The sequence below is a fragment of the Centrocercus urophasianus genome, unplaced genomic scaffold (genome assembly GCF_019232065.1).
Source record: "Centrocercus urophasianus isolate 14NV4802_14NV808 unplaced genomic scaffold, USGS_Curo_1.0 seq_10, whole genome shotgun sequence".
Lineage (NCBI taxonomy): Eukaryota > Metazoa > Chordata > Aves > Galliformes > Phasianidae > Centrocercus > Centrocercus urophasianus.
In genome coordinates this window covers 3,369,252-3,383,968 of record NW_024884142.1, presented here as the reverse complement: position 1 = coordinate 3,383,968, position 14,717 = coordinate 3,369,252, and the positions used below count along the sequence as shown (strand labels likewise).

At 39.2% G+C, this 14,717-nt stretch overlaps 1 protein-coding gene across 7 annotated transcripts in view; it reads right to left on the bottom strand.

Annotated features, from left to right (window-relative positions):
* PUM2 (pumilio RNA binding family member 2) overlaps window positions 1-14,717 on the bottom strand; it is a 64,462-nt gene that overhangs the window by 33,111 nt on the left and 16,634 nt on the right. For 4 of the 7 annotated variants that reach the window (XM_042828352.1, XM_042828380.1, XM_042828394.1 and 1 more), the window contains exons 2-8: window positions 12,994-13,062; window positions 7,617-7,722; window positions 7,148-7,335; window positions 6,350-6,522; window positions 2,668-2,938; window positions 2,269-2,362; window positions 650-775 (exon numbers count right to left, since the gene is read on the bottom strand). In XM_042828352.1, the coding sequence (XP_042684286.1) occupies window positions 650-775; window positions 2,269-2,362; window positions 2,668-2,938; window positions 6,350-6,522; window positions 7,148-7,335; window positions 7,617-7,722; window positions 12,994-13,044 (1,009 nt within the window). In that variant the 5' untranslated portion in view covers window positions 13,045-13,062. Of the gene's footprint in view, window positions 1-649; window positions 776-2,268; window positions 2,363-2,667; window positions 2,939-6,349; window positions 6,523-7,147; window positions 7,336-7,616; window positions 7,723-12,993; window positions 13,063-13,939; window positions 14,053-14,717 lie in introns of those variants that run through there. The other 3 variants (XM_042828372.1, XM_042828388.1, XM_042828362.1) reach the window with 2 other exon arrangements.

Genomic DNA, 14,717 nt, shown 5'->3' with positions numbered 1-14,717 from the left:
TTTTATATCGTTGTGTTGCACACCATCAAAATAAACACAATACACTCTTTGTACTGCCTTCCCTGTGAAAACATTAACTGGAGATCTAGTATTTTGAGCACTAAGCTAGGACTTGAATACTCCACTGTGTTTCTCAGCAGCATCAACTTTAAAAGAGATTTTCCTGGTCTGGGGGCTCATGTGCAGTCTGGGCCTTGTTAGCACACCAGAGACCCATTTTATTCTCATGCTCACTGGGAAGGAGAAAATGTGGAATTAGAAAGCTAATGCACCAAGTAAAAACATGCAAGGAAACGCCAGCTGTCTCATCTTCTGAAAATAAGATTCTACTAATGTCTCTAACAATCTTATTGACAGTAAGCTTTTTCAGAACAGAGAAACCTAATTGTTGCACGCAGCAGTCCAGAGGAAATAAATGTTCAGAATGCAAATATAACAAGAACTGAATTCCTTTTATAAAGTGAAAAGCATCAAATAAACACAACAAATAAACTGTAAATGTCAGTTTCTCTACAAGTCCCTCCTTCCTAGAAATACATCTGCAAACAATATATAGGATGGATCTCAGCTTGTTTTCGGTTTTGTTTTTATTTTTTCTAATTTCATTCAGTGAAATTATCAAGACAAACACAAGAAAGTGTTCAGTTACCTGCTAGGGTGGCTGCTGCAGCTAATCCAGCTGCAGTGTACGGGTCAGTACCTGGAGGAGCAGCACTGATAATGTATGGGTTTGGCACAAAAGCAGCTGGAGCCAAGCCTGCTGAGAACACACCTGCTACAATAATAAACAGAGTTTAATTATAGCTAACAGACTTGGAAAGCATTATCATACTCAAACCAACCAAACCACAAAGCATACCCATTAAAATCAGTATTTGGAACTTTCTAACAGCAGATGCAGTATTATAAAAATCAATGCTTCTGCTTCTTGTCAGTCCTTTCTTGCTTTACAAAGCTGAACAGCTTTGTGCTGCTGACCTACAGACTTCCAAGAAATTGATCTCATTTATACCTACCCACCCTTACACAGAAGCCTTCCAAACAGGAAGCTTGCTGCTAAGTTTCTGCTGAAATGTGTACCAGAAGATGCTGCATTTCAAAGAATACAGCGGACTGCTCAGTCAGCACTTTTATACAAAGGAGCTTCTTTGCAGTTTAGAAGTCAAAGTAAGGCATGAGACAAGGCTTGTGGCCTCACACAAACATCTCCAGCTGACATGTTCATCTCCAAGACTGCATTAAGTTAGCTAGATAATGCTGAAAAGCTGCTATTTACAGACTGCCAATCCCTGTCCAGATCTGCCTGACATGATGGCATCTAGGTGAATGAGCTGATGAGGGAAACTTTATCACTGTACCACAAGAGAACAAAGACTTCACTCTGAGATGCAGCTTCCCCTCCTTTTTGCTCTTCTGCACAAGAACCCTTTATCCCCTCACAGCTAGTGCACAAATGCATACACCTCTGTCAACCTTATGGTGAAGCAGGAAGGGCAGAAGCTTTAAAACCTGTCCTACCACTGTGTCACATCCGGATGTGCTCCCATCCTCAAGGAATTGCACCCATGGAGGTGCCCACTCCTCTCTCCCCAAAGCACATCTCTGTAACAGTGGCTGTGAAACTGATACTGTGGTAACTGCCACACAGCCTGCTGGTGAGCTGCCAGCAGGCCTCATGCAAGAATTTGATGCATTGACTTCATTCACTGAGTTATTTTAGAAAGACAACCAAATTTCTTCCTACAGAGTAACTCTAAAAACAAAGAAGTTTTTCTATGCCATTAGAAGAAAGAGTTCATCAACCTGAACTAAAAGTTTTACTTCAAAATTCTACTACAAATAGTTGGGTTTTTTTTTACTAGAGTATGAAAAATATTAAACAGCGCAACAGAAGTGCACATTTTTGCAATTTTTAGTACTGAAATGTAGTGTTTCTGCCACTGCTTTCAGGAGAAAAGCCTTTTCTGTCTCTTTTTTTTAACATTTAATCCCATCAGAACTTAATTATGCTACATAAGCAAAAATAACTTTTATTTCTTTGCTTGCAACAGTTCTAGGCGAATAAAAACCCAAAACAGAACCAATCACAAAACAGCATTTTCTAAAAGCTGGCCAGTCATTCTGAGCCACTTTCAAGGGCACCACCAAAATGAGCCAACTGATCAATATCTATTTAAATTAGAATCTATTTAAATTAGGTGAAACAATTAGGAGAGCAACACACAGCTGTCTGCCACCAGCCCCTGCTGCACTTCACACAAAGCTCACCTATGTGAGGCTGCTGAGCCGCAGCCAGGGCGTACTGCTGCTGCTGGGCTGCTGTTAACTGCTGCACAGTCAGAGCATTAGTCCTCTGGAAAAGCTATTAGGAAAACGAAACAGAAAAGAAAAAAAAAAAGCAGCATTTTCAAGAGTCAGGACTACAATTTGCTAGGATTTACTTTACCAAAAGGATTTTTTTCAAAATTTTTGAGCTAAGCTTCTACCCTATGAAATTACTTCACTGGAAAATTACATGCCAATATTCTTCCCAGATTAACTGTACATTTATCTGCCTCTGACTATCTCATGGATATTTAATAAAACAGAGTACATATGTTTAAACGACTACTGAAGACAACAGCACTTAAAGGACCAATGTGACATGCTTTGAAATCCAACACTAACCTGCTGCTGAGAATTGTAGTCAAAAAGTCCTACAGTAGCTCCCGAAGAGTCCATCTGTACCTGATTGCCAGGATAATCAAATTGTAGAGAATCAAGACCAACTTGTTCCATGGCATCTAGATTCTGATTTTCTGGGTTGGAAAATTCTTCTACCAAGGGCTTGTGGGCTGTAGGATTGGGAAGTGGACCCAATCCTTCTGTGGTGCTGGGATTGGGGCCCAAGCGTTCAGCTACTTCTGTTGGGGAGGCTTGTCGACTTCCAGGGGTACGACTGTTCAGAAGAAATTCAAGACAGGCTCTTACAGTCTTAAATAACACTACCCACCAATAGAGTACAGTATTTCTATTTTATAGGGATCTCTGAGCTCTGAGATGTTACAAAGAAGTTACAAAGGAGAGCAGAGGGATTTTAAGCAGCATGCACTGATGGTTCAAGATAAAGGACACATTTCACTTCAAAGCATATTTTTTATTTTTAAACTTTAGAATATACAGCTCTCTAAAATCACTGTAAAATAAACAAAGTAATCACCGAAGCTAGTGATGGTGGAATGAAATAAACTGTAATAAGCTGTAACTTTTGGGATGGCTTTGTTATTGCATTTTGGGAGGGACAGAATTACTAAAAAACAACTCAAAAAGAAATAATTAGAAAAAGAAACAAAAGGACACAGCTGTGTATTCATGCCAAAGGAGAGAAAGCAACAATAAAACTTCAACAGGAAAAGACACACACAATATAGCAAGTATCTTTCACATCTCAAAAGCAAATAATGCATTTTCCACCTCTACGTAAAGCAGACTCAGAACTCCCTCACATTTAGCATTTGATCAAAACATTTAATTTCCCCACACGAGTCATTTAACAGACCACACCAATGACTGATTATGGAAAAAAGTGTTCCTCATATAATCTCATCAGTTCCATCTTAAGTTCCTTAAGAATGAACACAGCCCGTTGTCTGTAAGAAGATCTTCAGGATGGAGTAAAATGGGAGTGTTTGATTCCTTTTGGCAATACATCAGAGATATGCACCTGGAAATTGTATACTATGCCAAAACCTTGAGGTTTGTCTTTCTATAAGAAAAGAGCTGGTGGTGGCTGATATTTAGCCACCTGCACTTGCACTGTAAGTTCACACATCTTAAAATGCTGTTAGGAGGATGGAAATTTAGAGAGTAGCAACTGACCAGTCACTGTCATTCTCACATCTCCACAGGCTGCACTGACTACATCTCCACTGACTACAGGTGAATCTCTCAGTGCATGCAAACACCTGCAATGAGATGTCAACTGATTGATGCTCTGATAAGATTCCCACTCCTGTATTTGGTCTGGATGATGCTCTCAGACACACATTTGGTCCTGTTGGAGACAGGAGTTGGTCTTGGTGGTCCTAGTGGGTGTCCTCCAGCTCAGGATATTCTATGATTCTACGACTCTACCCTAATTTGGACTTGCATCCTATGCTGTGTGCCATGCCATACGATTTAGACTAGCATTTTTTTTCTGACAAAAGTCTAAAATAAAATACTGGGAGTGAGTTCTGTGAGGAAATTTGTAATCCCTTAACAGCATTAGTTGTCTTGGCAGAGCACTATAATTACATGTATTTATGGTTCTTCAAGAAAAATGCAAATTACATTTAAGATCACTTTACTTGTGAAGATGGGGTTCACAACCACAAAAATCAATCTTGCAGGATCAACCTGTATCTATTCCAAGAGTCCACTGACAGAAGACTAATTCTAGGATAGAGGCACAGCCTCTGTAGTACCTGCTCTCCTTCCTCTTCAGGGCTCCAAAGCTATCCCCTCTTACTCACCAAGGCAAAGAAACATGCTAGAATTTAAATGTTTGCTAGTATCAATTCTGCAGACTGCACAGCTAGAAATCACTTAGTAAGTTCAGTCAGCAATACTTTATGGCCTTTTTCTTAGGACAAAATCCTTCAGGTGAAAGCACAGTTACATTGGGCATTTTTGAATGTAAGGAACAACCTACAACAATCATCTATCTATAAGGTACTGCACATCTATGTATCCTAGCTTGCAACTATATTTAGCTCAATGAATAAAACCGAGTTTGAAGCTCTTTAACATTCCTTATTCTTCCCAAGGGACGTACAGTATCAACAAAGCAAAGAACAACAAGAAAAGAAGCAGTTATTTCAGTACATATTTTAGTTCAAAAAAATGTCCTAAGTACAATAAAAATACAAGGAGGAGCACAGGACAAAGTTTTGTTTTACTGTGTATGTTTACTTAGTAAAGGATGCTCCTTACATCAGTACTGTTCTGTTGCTATAGTTAAAGTTGTGTCAATACTTCAATTATAAACCTCTGTTTGAGAGCCTTATAGCATCACTTCCTATGGGCCATTTCAATTAGATGGCCTTATTTTTTGAGAGGTTTTCTGGCTTTGGATGCTTCTTTGCTCTAGCTTTTAATCATTTCCTACTTTAAATAATACAAAAGGTACTTCTGTACTGGGCAGCCTGGTCTAGGGGTCGGTGACCCTGCCCACAGCAGGGGGGTTGAAAACAGATGATCTCTGAGGTCCTTTTCAACCCAGGCCATTCTATGAGTTTATGATTCTCTGAATTGCAAACTGTTATTTCAAAACTGAAATAGATCCTGGCGAAAGCAGGACAAAATATATATATATATATATATAAAATAGAAAGTAACTTCATTTATTTCACATATTGCAGAATGCATCCGAAAGGAGGTAATTAGTTTGAGCTCTCTAATATGTGTGCTATTATTCTCAGTAACAGATCCTGAAAAATAGGTCTGAAGAATCCTTCCTTAGCCTTAGGTAATTACATTTTTAAGGGGTAGAAAATACTTAAATACGAGATTCAAACATGCATTTTAATATACATGCTTAATTATAAACTAATGAAAGCACAACTATTAGGTCACGTTCATCACATTAATACGAATTAATGAGCAGTACTCTAGTTTTCTAATCCTGCTAATTCTTTTCTATGACAATTATAAATGCACTAGTCACCTAAAAACAAGGATTAGTCCTTCAAAAACATCCAATTTGAAATGCATTTTAGCATTATTAAAAAAGCAGGCTGGCTGTGCTATCATACAGGAACGTATCATTCAAAAACCTTGAGTTTGTTCCATTTTTTTTTTCCCTAGGAAAAGAATGAAACAGTAACACCACTCCATGCAGTGAACTGGGACACTTAGCTCTGCGAACTCTCATCCAAGTACATAATTCCCACAAAAACTTTTGCGGAGAAATAACTGTGTGAGGCTGAGGTGCTGACCAGCAAAATCACAAGGTACATTGTAATTCCGTAGGATTATCTCTCTACAACAGTCAGGTGCAAAAGTGAGAAATATCAAAAGGAAGCAGAGAGAGAAAAGGATTGACTTTGTAATCAAAAGGGTGAAAGCTTTCATCCCCCTTTAATTCACCACATTGTGAAGGTACTCGTTTGCTTGAAGAAATACTTCATTAAAATGAATTTGTCTCATGAGAAGTGACACACACACTAATGACATCCCAAGAAACACGTGGCACAGTGGGAAAGGAAGGACGTGAGGCAGCAAGAATCAATCTGCATCTGGATAATGTTTGAAGCTGACACACAAACCAGAACTGTAATAATGCCTAAAGAGACATGTTCGCCTTCTCGAGAAACAGTTAAAAGCTTACTTAAAATCTTTGCAATCGGCATCCATTCCATTTGGCAAACCTCTGCCATTTATTTTAGTAACATCCTCATCATCTCCTTGTTTAAGATCTCTGTTTTTGTCCTCCTCAAATGGAGAAGCCTTGCCTTTCTGATCTCCTTTCTCAGGTCCATCTGTTTCAGCATCTCTAGTGCCCTGAGGAAAAAGAATCTGTTTGATTCTGAATATTGAACAGAACACAACAGGAGCACCACAAGGTGACCTAATTCTGCACTACAGCGCACGTAAACAATACAAACAGTTTGTTTTCAATACAATTGCATCTGGTGGGTAACTTGGTCACCAAGTTTTGACCACATGCAATTAAAAACTGCCAATATGTGAAAAGGAATGCCAGGATTTATAATGGAAGAGCTAACTCAACCTTAACTATAGCGGTGCTGTTGAAGCAGTAACACTTAGTTTATACAGATAAAACATCCAGTACATCAAACCCCCTTAGTGAAACACAGAACAGGAAGACCTAGGAAAAAAAGAACAATATGCATTTTCAATTATTTGAGACCTTTTCCCTCCTCTCCTTCAAGGCATTAGGAAAGCACTGTTTTTAAGGCAGCTGTTTAGTCAAGATTCCCAAAGTACTTCCCTCTGACCTCCTTAGCCCCCTCCAACCAAGGAAGACAGGCAGACAGCAACTTTACACCCTTCCTAAAGAGAAGAGGAAAAAAACAACTGGACAAACCACATAGAAAAAATAACCCTGTACATCACTAAGACCATAGCACGTAACTACATAAGCTTAACACGCTGTGTTACTTACAAAAGCTCCTTTCCTAAACCGGGAATCCAATTTATCAGCTGGAGAGGAACTTAACACATATTCTACCATGCTCACTCCAAGGCCACCACTTTCTGATCGTGGAGACAATACAGCATTTACTTCACTGTTTCCATGAAAACCCTGTCCAGGCTTTCTCTGTACCATAATAGGCTGGGACATAGAATGGTCTGTTAAAACAAACAAAAATATCACAATTGTACTTTCTGCATACAACTTGCAATATTTGTGCATTTCATTACAGGTGAGGTATCAAACAAGCTGAAAAATAAATTAATTCAAAATCCCACTTTCCAAAGGTGTTATTAGCATACAATCACCAGGGCTATGCACAATTAAAACAAAAGTAAAACCAAATTCATTGCATGGATATCTAACAGTATACTGCTTTACTTTAAAATAACACATACTAAGTAATCAATTTTTCAGTACGTATCTGTTTATCACTTACGAGGAGTTCCCCATGCAGTCTCTCTCCACTCATCACCAAGGAATATCCCTTTTTGTCCATCTTTTGCTGAATCATCAGGTTCCCAAAACTTTTTGGCAGGTAAAAGCTGTGTGAGAAAATTGTCTTTTTAATAAAATGATTACAAATAGGCAAAAATTAACAACACAACTAAGATGATGGGCAATTTGTTTTAGAGATACCAAAGTCAGCTTTACATGAGAAAGCATACAGTCTGAATAATTAAAACACCTGAAGTTGTTACTGAAGCTGATGATGCATTAAGAATTTGCTCCAATGACTGCAACAAGGCTGATCCTGAAGTTACAAGGAAGAGATATAGAATACATAACCAGTTATGATAAAAAGCTGAACTAATAATCCTCTCAGAAACCTGGAACTTTGCATGGTCTCATTTTGGCTCAGAAGCTGGGCCTTTAACCAGCACCACTGTGAGAGACAGAAAGAAAGGAGTTATGTTCCAGATTTCAACAAACAACTGACCTGCACTGTGACCAGTCAGCTCCTTTAGACCACATGGATCTCCTGATTATAAACTGGTGACCATCAAATTTGAAGTTTCAAGTGCCAGTCATTTAATATAGCTGTATGATTCTATTCATCACTATTACTATTCATTACTAAGCAAAGTTTCAGGTCAAATCAGTAACAGAATAATTTCTTTCAAGATATAATAATATCTTGATAATAATTTCAAGACCAGAAGACAGTCCAAAACTATAGAAGTACCACACAAGAATCTCTCCTGTTATTTAACTGACAGATAAAAATCATCCAACATCACAGCTGCTTAATACGAGCCCTGATGAAGCTACTAACAAGATTTTTTTTCCTAGGTTTTTATTAATGTAGCTTTGAGAGAGTTTGTAAAAACTGCTTAAAAGAAGAGGGTAAGACTGCCATTAGCAGGCCACAAAACCAAGAGAGGTGAAGGAAGCAGGGATTGCTGATTGATGTCTCCTAGTTTACAAGAAATGATCCCCAGAAAAATGTTTAGCTAAACTAGATACTGAAATCCCTGTGTTCCTTACATAAAGAATTCAGTCACACCGAAGAACTGGTGGATGGAAGAAGATCAACAGTCAATACTTCACAAAACCACCTATGGAAGAGTTCTATGCTTGCAGTACTGCAGCAATGACACAGGTGCTTTTTCTCAGTACCTGGGAGAACCACCAGCAGCTGTCAAACAAACATGCCCTGGGAGCACCAGAATATTGAGTTTACCACAAATTTAAGAACTGGGTGAAGTCTGCCATCAGAGGATTTCAAAGAAGATTCATGGAATCTTAAAACTACAGTTCAACTACAAAGCAACAGATGACATATTACAGATAAACTGAGAAAATCTATTAATATTTCTCAGCTCTGCGTAGCACCAATTCTGCAGTAGTGCTACTTTTTCACTTTGTCCTACAGAGGTAGACAAAAAGCATTTTCTGTTATCTGCAGAGCCTTTTATAGGGAAACAGAACCACACCTCATATTAAGCACAGTCCATCAGAAGTTCAAGGGTACTTCCAGCTGAGGTGAGAGAGATGAGAAACACGGAAGTGAAGGTCAGAACAAAAATACCTTGGGTCTCATCAAATCATCATGTAGCTTCCAGTATGCTTACCTTCAATTAGAGTTTACATATATATATATATATATTTTTTTTTTTCTTAATTCCACTATCAGACAGATGTTCAGATGAAGCAGTGGAAAGCAATAAGCAGACGGAAGTAGAACACACTGCAATTCTGATTTCAAAATTCATTTTCAGAGTTCCTATCACAGGAAGAAATTGTTCACTGATAAAAAGGCACAATAGTGACCACTGGCAAAAGGTTGTGTACTTCCTTTTCTGTTGTATTTTATGTATGTGTTTTTTTCTGTTCTAAATTGAATGCTTTTAACTTCCAAACATATGCATTCAACTTCTTGTTGTCTTATGTTTTCTGGTTGACAGTAAAGCTTCCAAATAAACATAATGCATCACCTATATCTCTGGAGGCTACAGTGAAAGCTGAACAGATTCATGGAGACATTTTTGATTAAATTTTACGTAACAAAAAGTCCCTCAACTATCTAGAGAAACTGACATTCTTGAAGATTATAATCTGTGCCTTCCCGTGGAGGAGTGACCTGGATTTTTAAGCTTTTGTTTGTTTTTTTAGAGAGAGAGTGTTGATGGGTTGACATACTATGTCCATTCAAAGGGATTTTTTAGCTATTGGATTGCCATATAAAGAAGCAGCTGTGGCAGCTGTCAATTACCTCATTGTAGACTCAAAAAATGTGTTTTTCAAACACAAGAACTGTGGTCTTCTCCAACAGAGAAGAAAAAAATCAACAGTAACTACATCTTGCTCTGATAACATGCCTTGTGCTCAATACTTCCTACATTTAATCTAGTAACCTGCAGTTCAAAAGACACTTTACAAAAATGCATCCATTTCTAACTCAAAAGAAAGAGTGCCGTATTTCTTACTAAGCTCTTCCAACAGTATGCTCAAGTGTCTTCTTCAGTATGAGCCTTGCTCCCTTTCATTCTCTGATGGATGAACAAAGCTCTTTTCTAGGCACAGATAATAACCAATTATGTTAAAGGTCACTCTTAACCAGCTCTAATAAGTAACTACACAGTCTCAATTATGGGGTCTTAACAACTTTTCCTCCCCAAGATCAGAAGTTATTACTATGTAGCTCACTACAAATTCTCCAAATGAAGTTTTGAGACCAGAAATGGATACTCTGTCCCTAAAATAAAACCAATATGCAATTTGTTCCCCACTTGTACCATTTCCTGAAGGGTTTGGCTTCTTCCAGGCAACAAACAGGACCCAAGAAAATGGCTGCAAGTTGTATCAGAGGAGGTTTAGACATAAGGAAGGACTTTTTCTCTCAGAGAGTGGTCAGGAACTTGAATGGCTGCCAGGGAAGTGGTGGAGTCGCCATCCCTGGCAGCGTTCAAGAGGCACCTGGATGAGGAGCTACGAGATACGGTTTGGTGCATGTGGTAGCAATGGTAACGGGAAGATGGCTGGACCAGATGACCTTGTAGGTCCTTTCCAACCTTGTGATTCCATGATTCTAAGAACAGATGTTACCAAATAAAATTATTTTACATTCCAAATAAAATTAATTTTACATATGGCCGTATGAGGTCAAACAAAGGGTCCTGGAGCCCTGAAAGCCAGCCCTGAAATAGGAAACAGCAGACGCCTGAAGAAGCGAAATAGCAACACGTGCCAGTATGTCTTCAGAATATCACCCTGACCTTGAGAGCCATGACTGCTGTTGAAAGCTGGAGCCAGAAGCAGCATCTGCATTTAACCATCTAAGAGCTACAACTGCAGGTGATATTTTCAAAGAGATGCCTGCAGAACAGCAGATCTCCTGCTAACAGAGCTCTGGTTCGCTTCTTTACAAAAGAATTACAAGATGGAAAGAGATCAAGGATGACTGTGGAACAACACGTCTGGCTCACGTTCTGCAGTCCCAGTCCTGCTACTGACTCACAGCAGGCTCAGTTCAGACAAAGACTTTAACAGAAAGATTTCCAGTATGCATCCTTCCCAAAATACTTGCATTAGGATTCATGTGCAGTCTTCATTTCAGCAATGATGTGGGAAATAAGACCTAACAGCCTCTTGACGTCAAGAAATGTTGAATCCCACTGGGGGAAAAAAACAGACCAAGAAGGGTAAAAGAATTACATGGACAAGAAATTAATTTCAGTTCAGAAAAAAAAAAAAAATTAACAGAGAAGAAAAATTGAGGAAGAAGTCTATTTCCCAATAGCTAGAAGCACATCATTTCAAATGATCCCTTCAAACCTTCTGAAACCTAGGCAGATGGAAGCAGTTAAGAATGCACAACTACCAATTCAGTTTACACGGGTATGTGTGAGGGTATTTTCTCTAGTATTTTGGAAGGCTATTAATATATCCAAAAAGAAGGTCAAAACAGTTTGCATTAGGTTCCATGCAGTGCAGCACTGCGGTGAAACACTAAGTAACACAAAAATTACAATGTCAACGCAGCTATCTGAACATGCAACTAAATCAAGATACTTGAAAGACAAGGGGAAATGGTTTTAAGTTGAAAGAGGGAAGAGTTAGGTCGGATGTCAGGGGAAGTTCTATACTAATGAGTGGTGAGGTGCTGGAACAGGCTGCCCAAAGAGGCTGTGGATGCCCCATCCCTGGAGGTGCTCAAGGCCAGGTTGGATGGGGCCCTGGGCAGCCTGGTCTGGCATTAAATGGGGAGGCTGGTGGCTCTGCATGTGGCAGGGGGTTGGGGATTCATGATCCTTGAGGTCTCTTCCAACCTGGGCCATTCTATGATTCTATGAAAGACGTTACTGAAAGGTGTAACAGGCTCATCAGGGTCACAATACAGTGACAATCAGATTCCTGATACAAGATGACTGCAACAGAACTCCTCTTCCAAAAAAAAAAAAAAAAAATTAAAATTATTTAAAGCAAAGTCTTCACAGCTCTGCAGAATTCGTTAAATGCTTCATTTAAGTAAAAAAGATCAAACACAAATAGCAACTTGTCAGCCAACAAGTGTTGAGCAACCAGAACACATTTGTTTTCTGTCAGTGAGTTACAGTTTCCCTTGAGCATGCAGTCTTGTAATTACCTTTTAAAAATTAAGAAGAAATATTGTCAGCAGTTCCATTATCAAAAACTTTATTAACATCCAGCAAAAGAAATAGACCATCATTTGAAATTTTTGTTTAATGTGAATTTATTTCATTATTATGTGCTGCCAAGGCAAGTAACGGATGTTGATTACTTTTAAAAGTTCAAGTCTTTCAAAGACAGTTTCCAAAGTCACTGTCTATGATGCCCAGATCTTCAGAAGTACACTGACAATGGGAATGAATCAAAAAACTCCTCCCCATCGTTATAACTGTACAATAGTCCTTCTACTCCTGGTTAGAATGTTATTTTAAGGAGTAATTACCAATAAAGGCATCATAAATTACCACATTTCTGTTAAGCTGTGCCAATATCTTTCACGGAGCCAAAACCCTTTGCAGTTCTTAGCATCCTTGGCTTGTTAGGGGTGGCAGCTGTTTCACTAGTTTAGACAATGAAAACATGCCTCATTTCATAGAATTGCACAAGATTTTAACGAAATTACACGGTTGCTTCCCCTAGAGTATCAGTCATCTGACCAGACTACAGTAACACCACAGTCACCGAGCATCCCATGTTCTCACAAGACACTCAGATCCTCAGTGGCCTGAAAAATCGATTTGCTCTTACAAGAAACTCTTCAGTCAGCTTGGTATCATTTACAACTCTTAAACTGCATCAAAACTTTCACAACTCCAACTGGATTTTCAGTCCTCAGTAATTACCTCTCCCATTCCCCGAGATTCTAGGGCAAGAGCTTGAAACTCATGATTCATCTCATCCACAGATCGAACCTGTAGGAGGGAAAACAAAACAGTGATCTGCTACGTAGTCCAACATATTTTCCAGAAGTTTGTAATATCCCATATTTTTAACAATTGAGAGCATAAAGAAAATTGCTAATGAATCTAGGTCAAACATGAGTTTGGGGCATGGACACATTTGTTAATTACCAAGTTAGTGAACCTTTCTAATACAGTAACGAGCAAGAAATCCCATGACAAAAATTAAAAATGATCTACTTTGTATATCCAGATAGAGGCCACTCATCATGGAAGCAATGACCTATGTCCTATTGTCAGTAAATACAAACAAAGTGAGATGCAAGAACTGAACACACACTTGAGGAAGCAGACGAGCGATGGCGCAGTGTTACAGAGCACACGTAGCTGCAGGCCAAGAAAAGCTCACTGGACAAGTCACAAAAGCCCCCCATAGCAGTACTGGGCTGCTATCACAACTTAGCTACTGACTGCAACATCACCATTTCTCTCACCTTCTGCCAGGAAACATTTGTTTGAATACAGAAGTTACGTTATAAAAGCAGGGGTTGCTGCAAAAAGCATCCTGCTTTTCCACGGCATGCATAATTAAGATGGGTACGAAGCCAATTCAAAACAGTTTCAATGAGAGTAAATTTAGTTTCGCAGCAAATTATGAAAAAAAAATCAGCCTTGTGACCTTTTTTCCAAGATGCTGCTGTTTAGGTCAATCAAGGTTGATTTTATTCATTTGAACACCGCGATCAGATTGTTGCGTATCTTTAATAAAGCTGGATACGTTTTTCACGTGAATTAAAAATCAGGTTGAAATCCATGTGAAACACACTCTTACTTCATTTAGCTCAGTGGGGTTAATCCAATTTTTTGTGCAAGAGCACGGGACAATTACCTGCAGAAGAACATTTTAGAAAGAAAAACTGGAAACTGAAGTGTTGAAGTACTTCTGAATTTAGGCATTCCAGTTTCTGAAAGGAGAACTCCCGTACGGACGGCTGACAGACCCGAGCACCTCACCACCACCAACGCCCCAGAACATCAGGCACTGCAGTTCCAACTGCAATTCAGGAGTACATTTGGGATTTGTCCAAGTTGTCTTTTTTGTTTTACAGGACCCAATAGCAAATACTTTTCCAACACACAACAAACCTCAAAAATGTGCCCGCACACTGCCAAATCTCCACAAAAAGACAAACCAGGAAGCAGGGAAATGGCACAGCTAACTCTTCTCCTCCTAGCTTTTAAGTCAACTTCAAGAAATTGGAAATCTTCTTTCTTATAAATACATTTCAGTATGCTGAACTTTCATTTTGCTCACTCTCTCCTTTCTTGCAAGCATGAAATGTAAGTTAGTGTTATCTACTGCTACCAGCAGCAAAAAACATAACAGTCCTACAGCTGCAGCAAAGAGGGTCTCCATTTCGTCTCCCAACAAACAGAGCAGCCCACAAAACACTCTCCTGGATCATGAATACAGGCTTCACAGATGAGCTTACAGCCTGAAGAAAATACAGGCAGCACTGCTAGCTGCAGAAGCCTTACTTTCCTCGGCTTTACCCTGATCCCTACAACAGAAGCAAACACCTGTGGTGCCAACATCCCAGCACGATGCTCCACTACACAGGCAGCCCTGTCCCCCACCATCACTCTGAACATCACTCTCTGTCCAT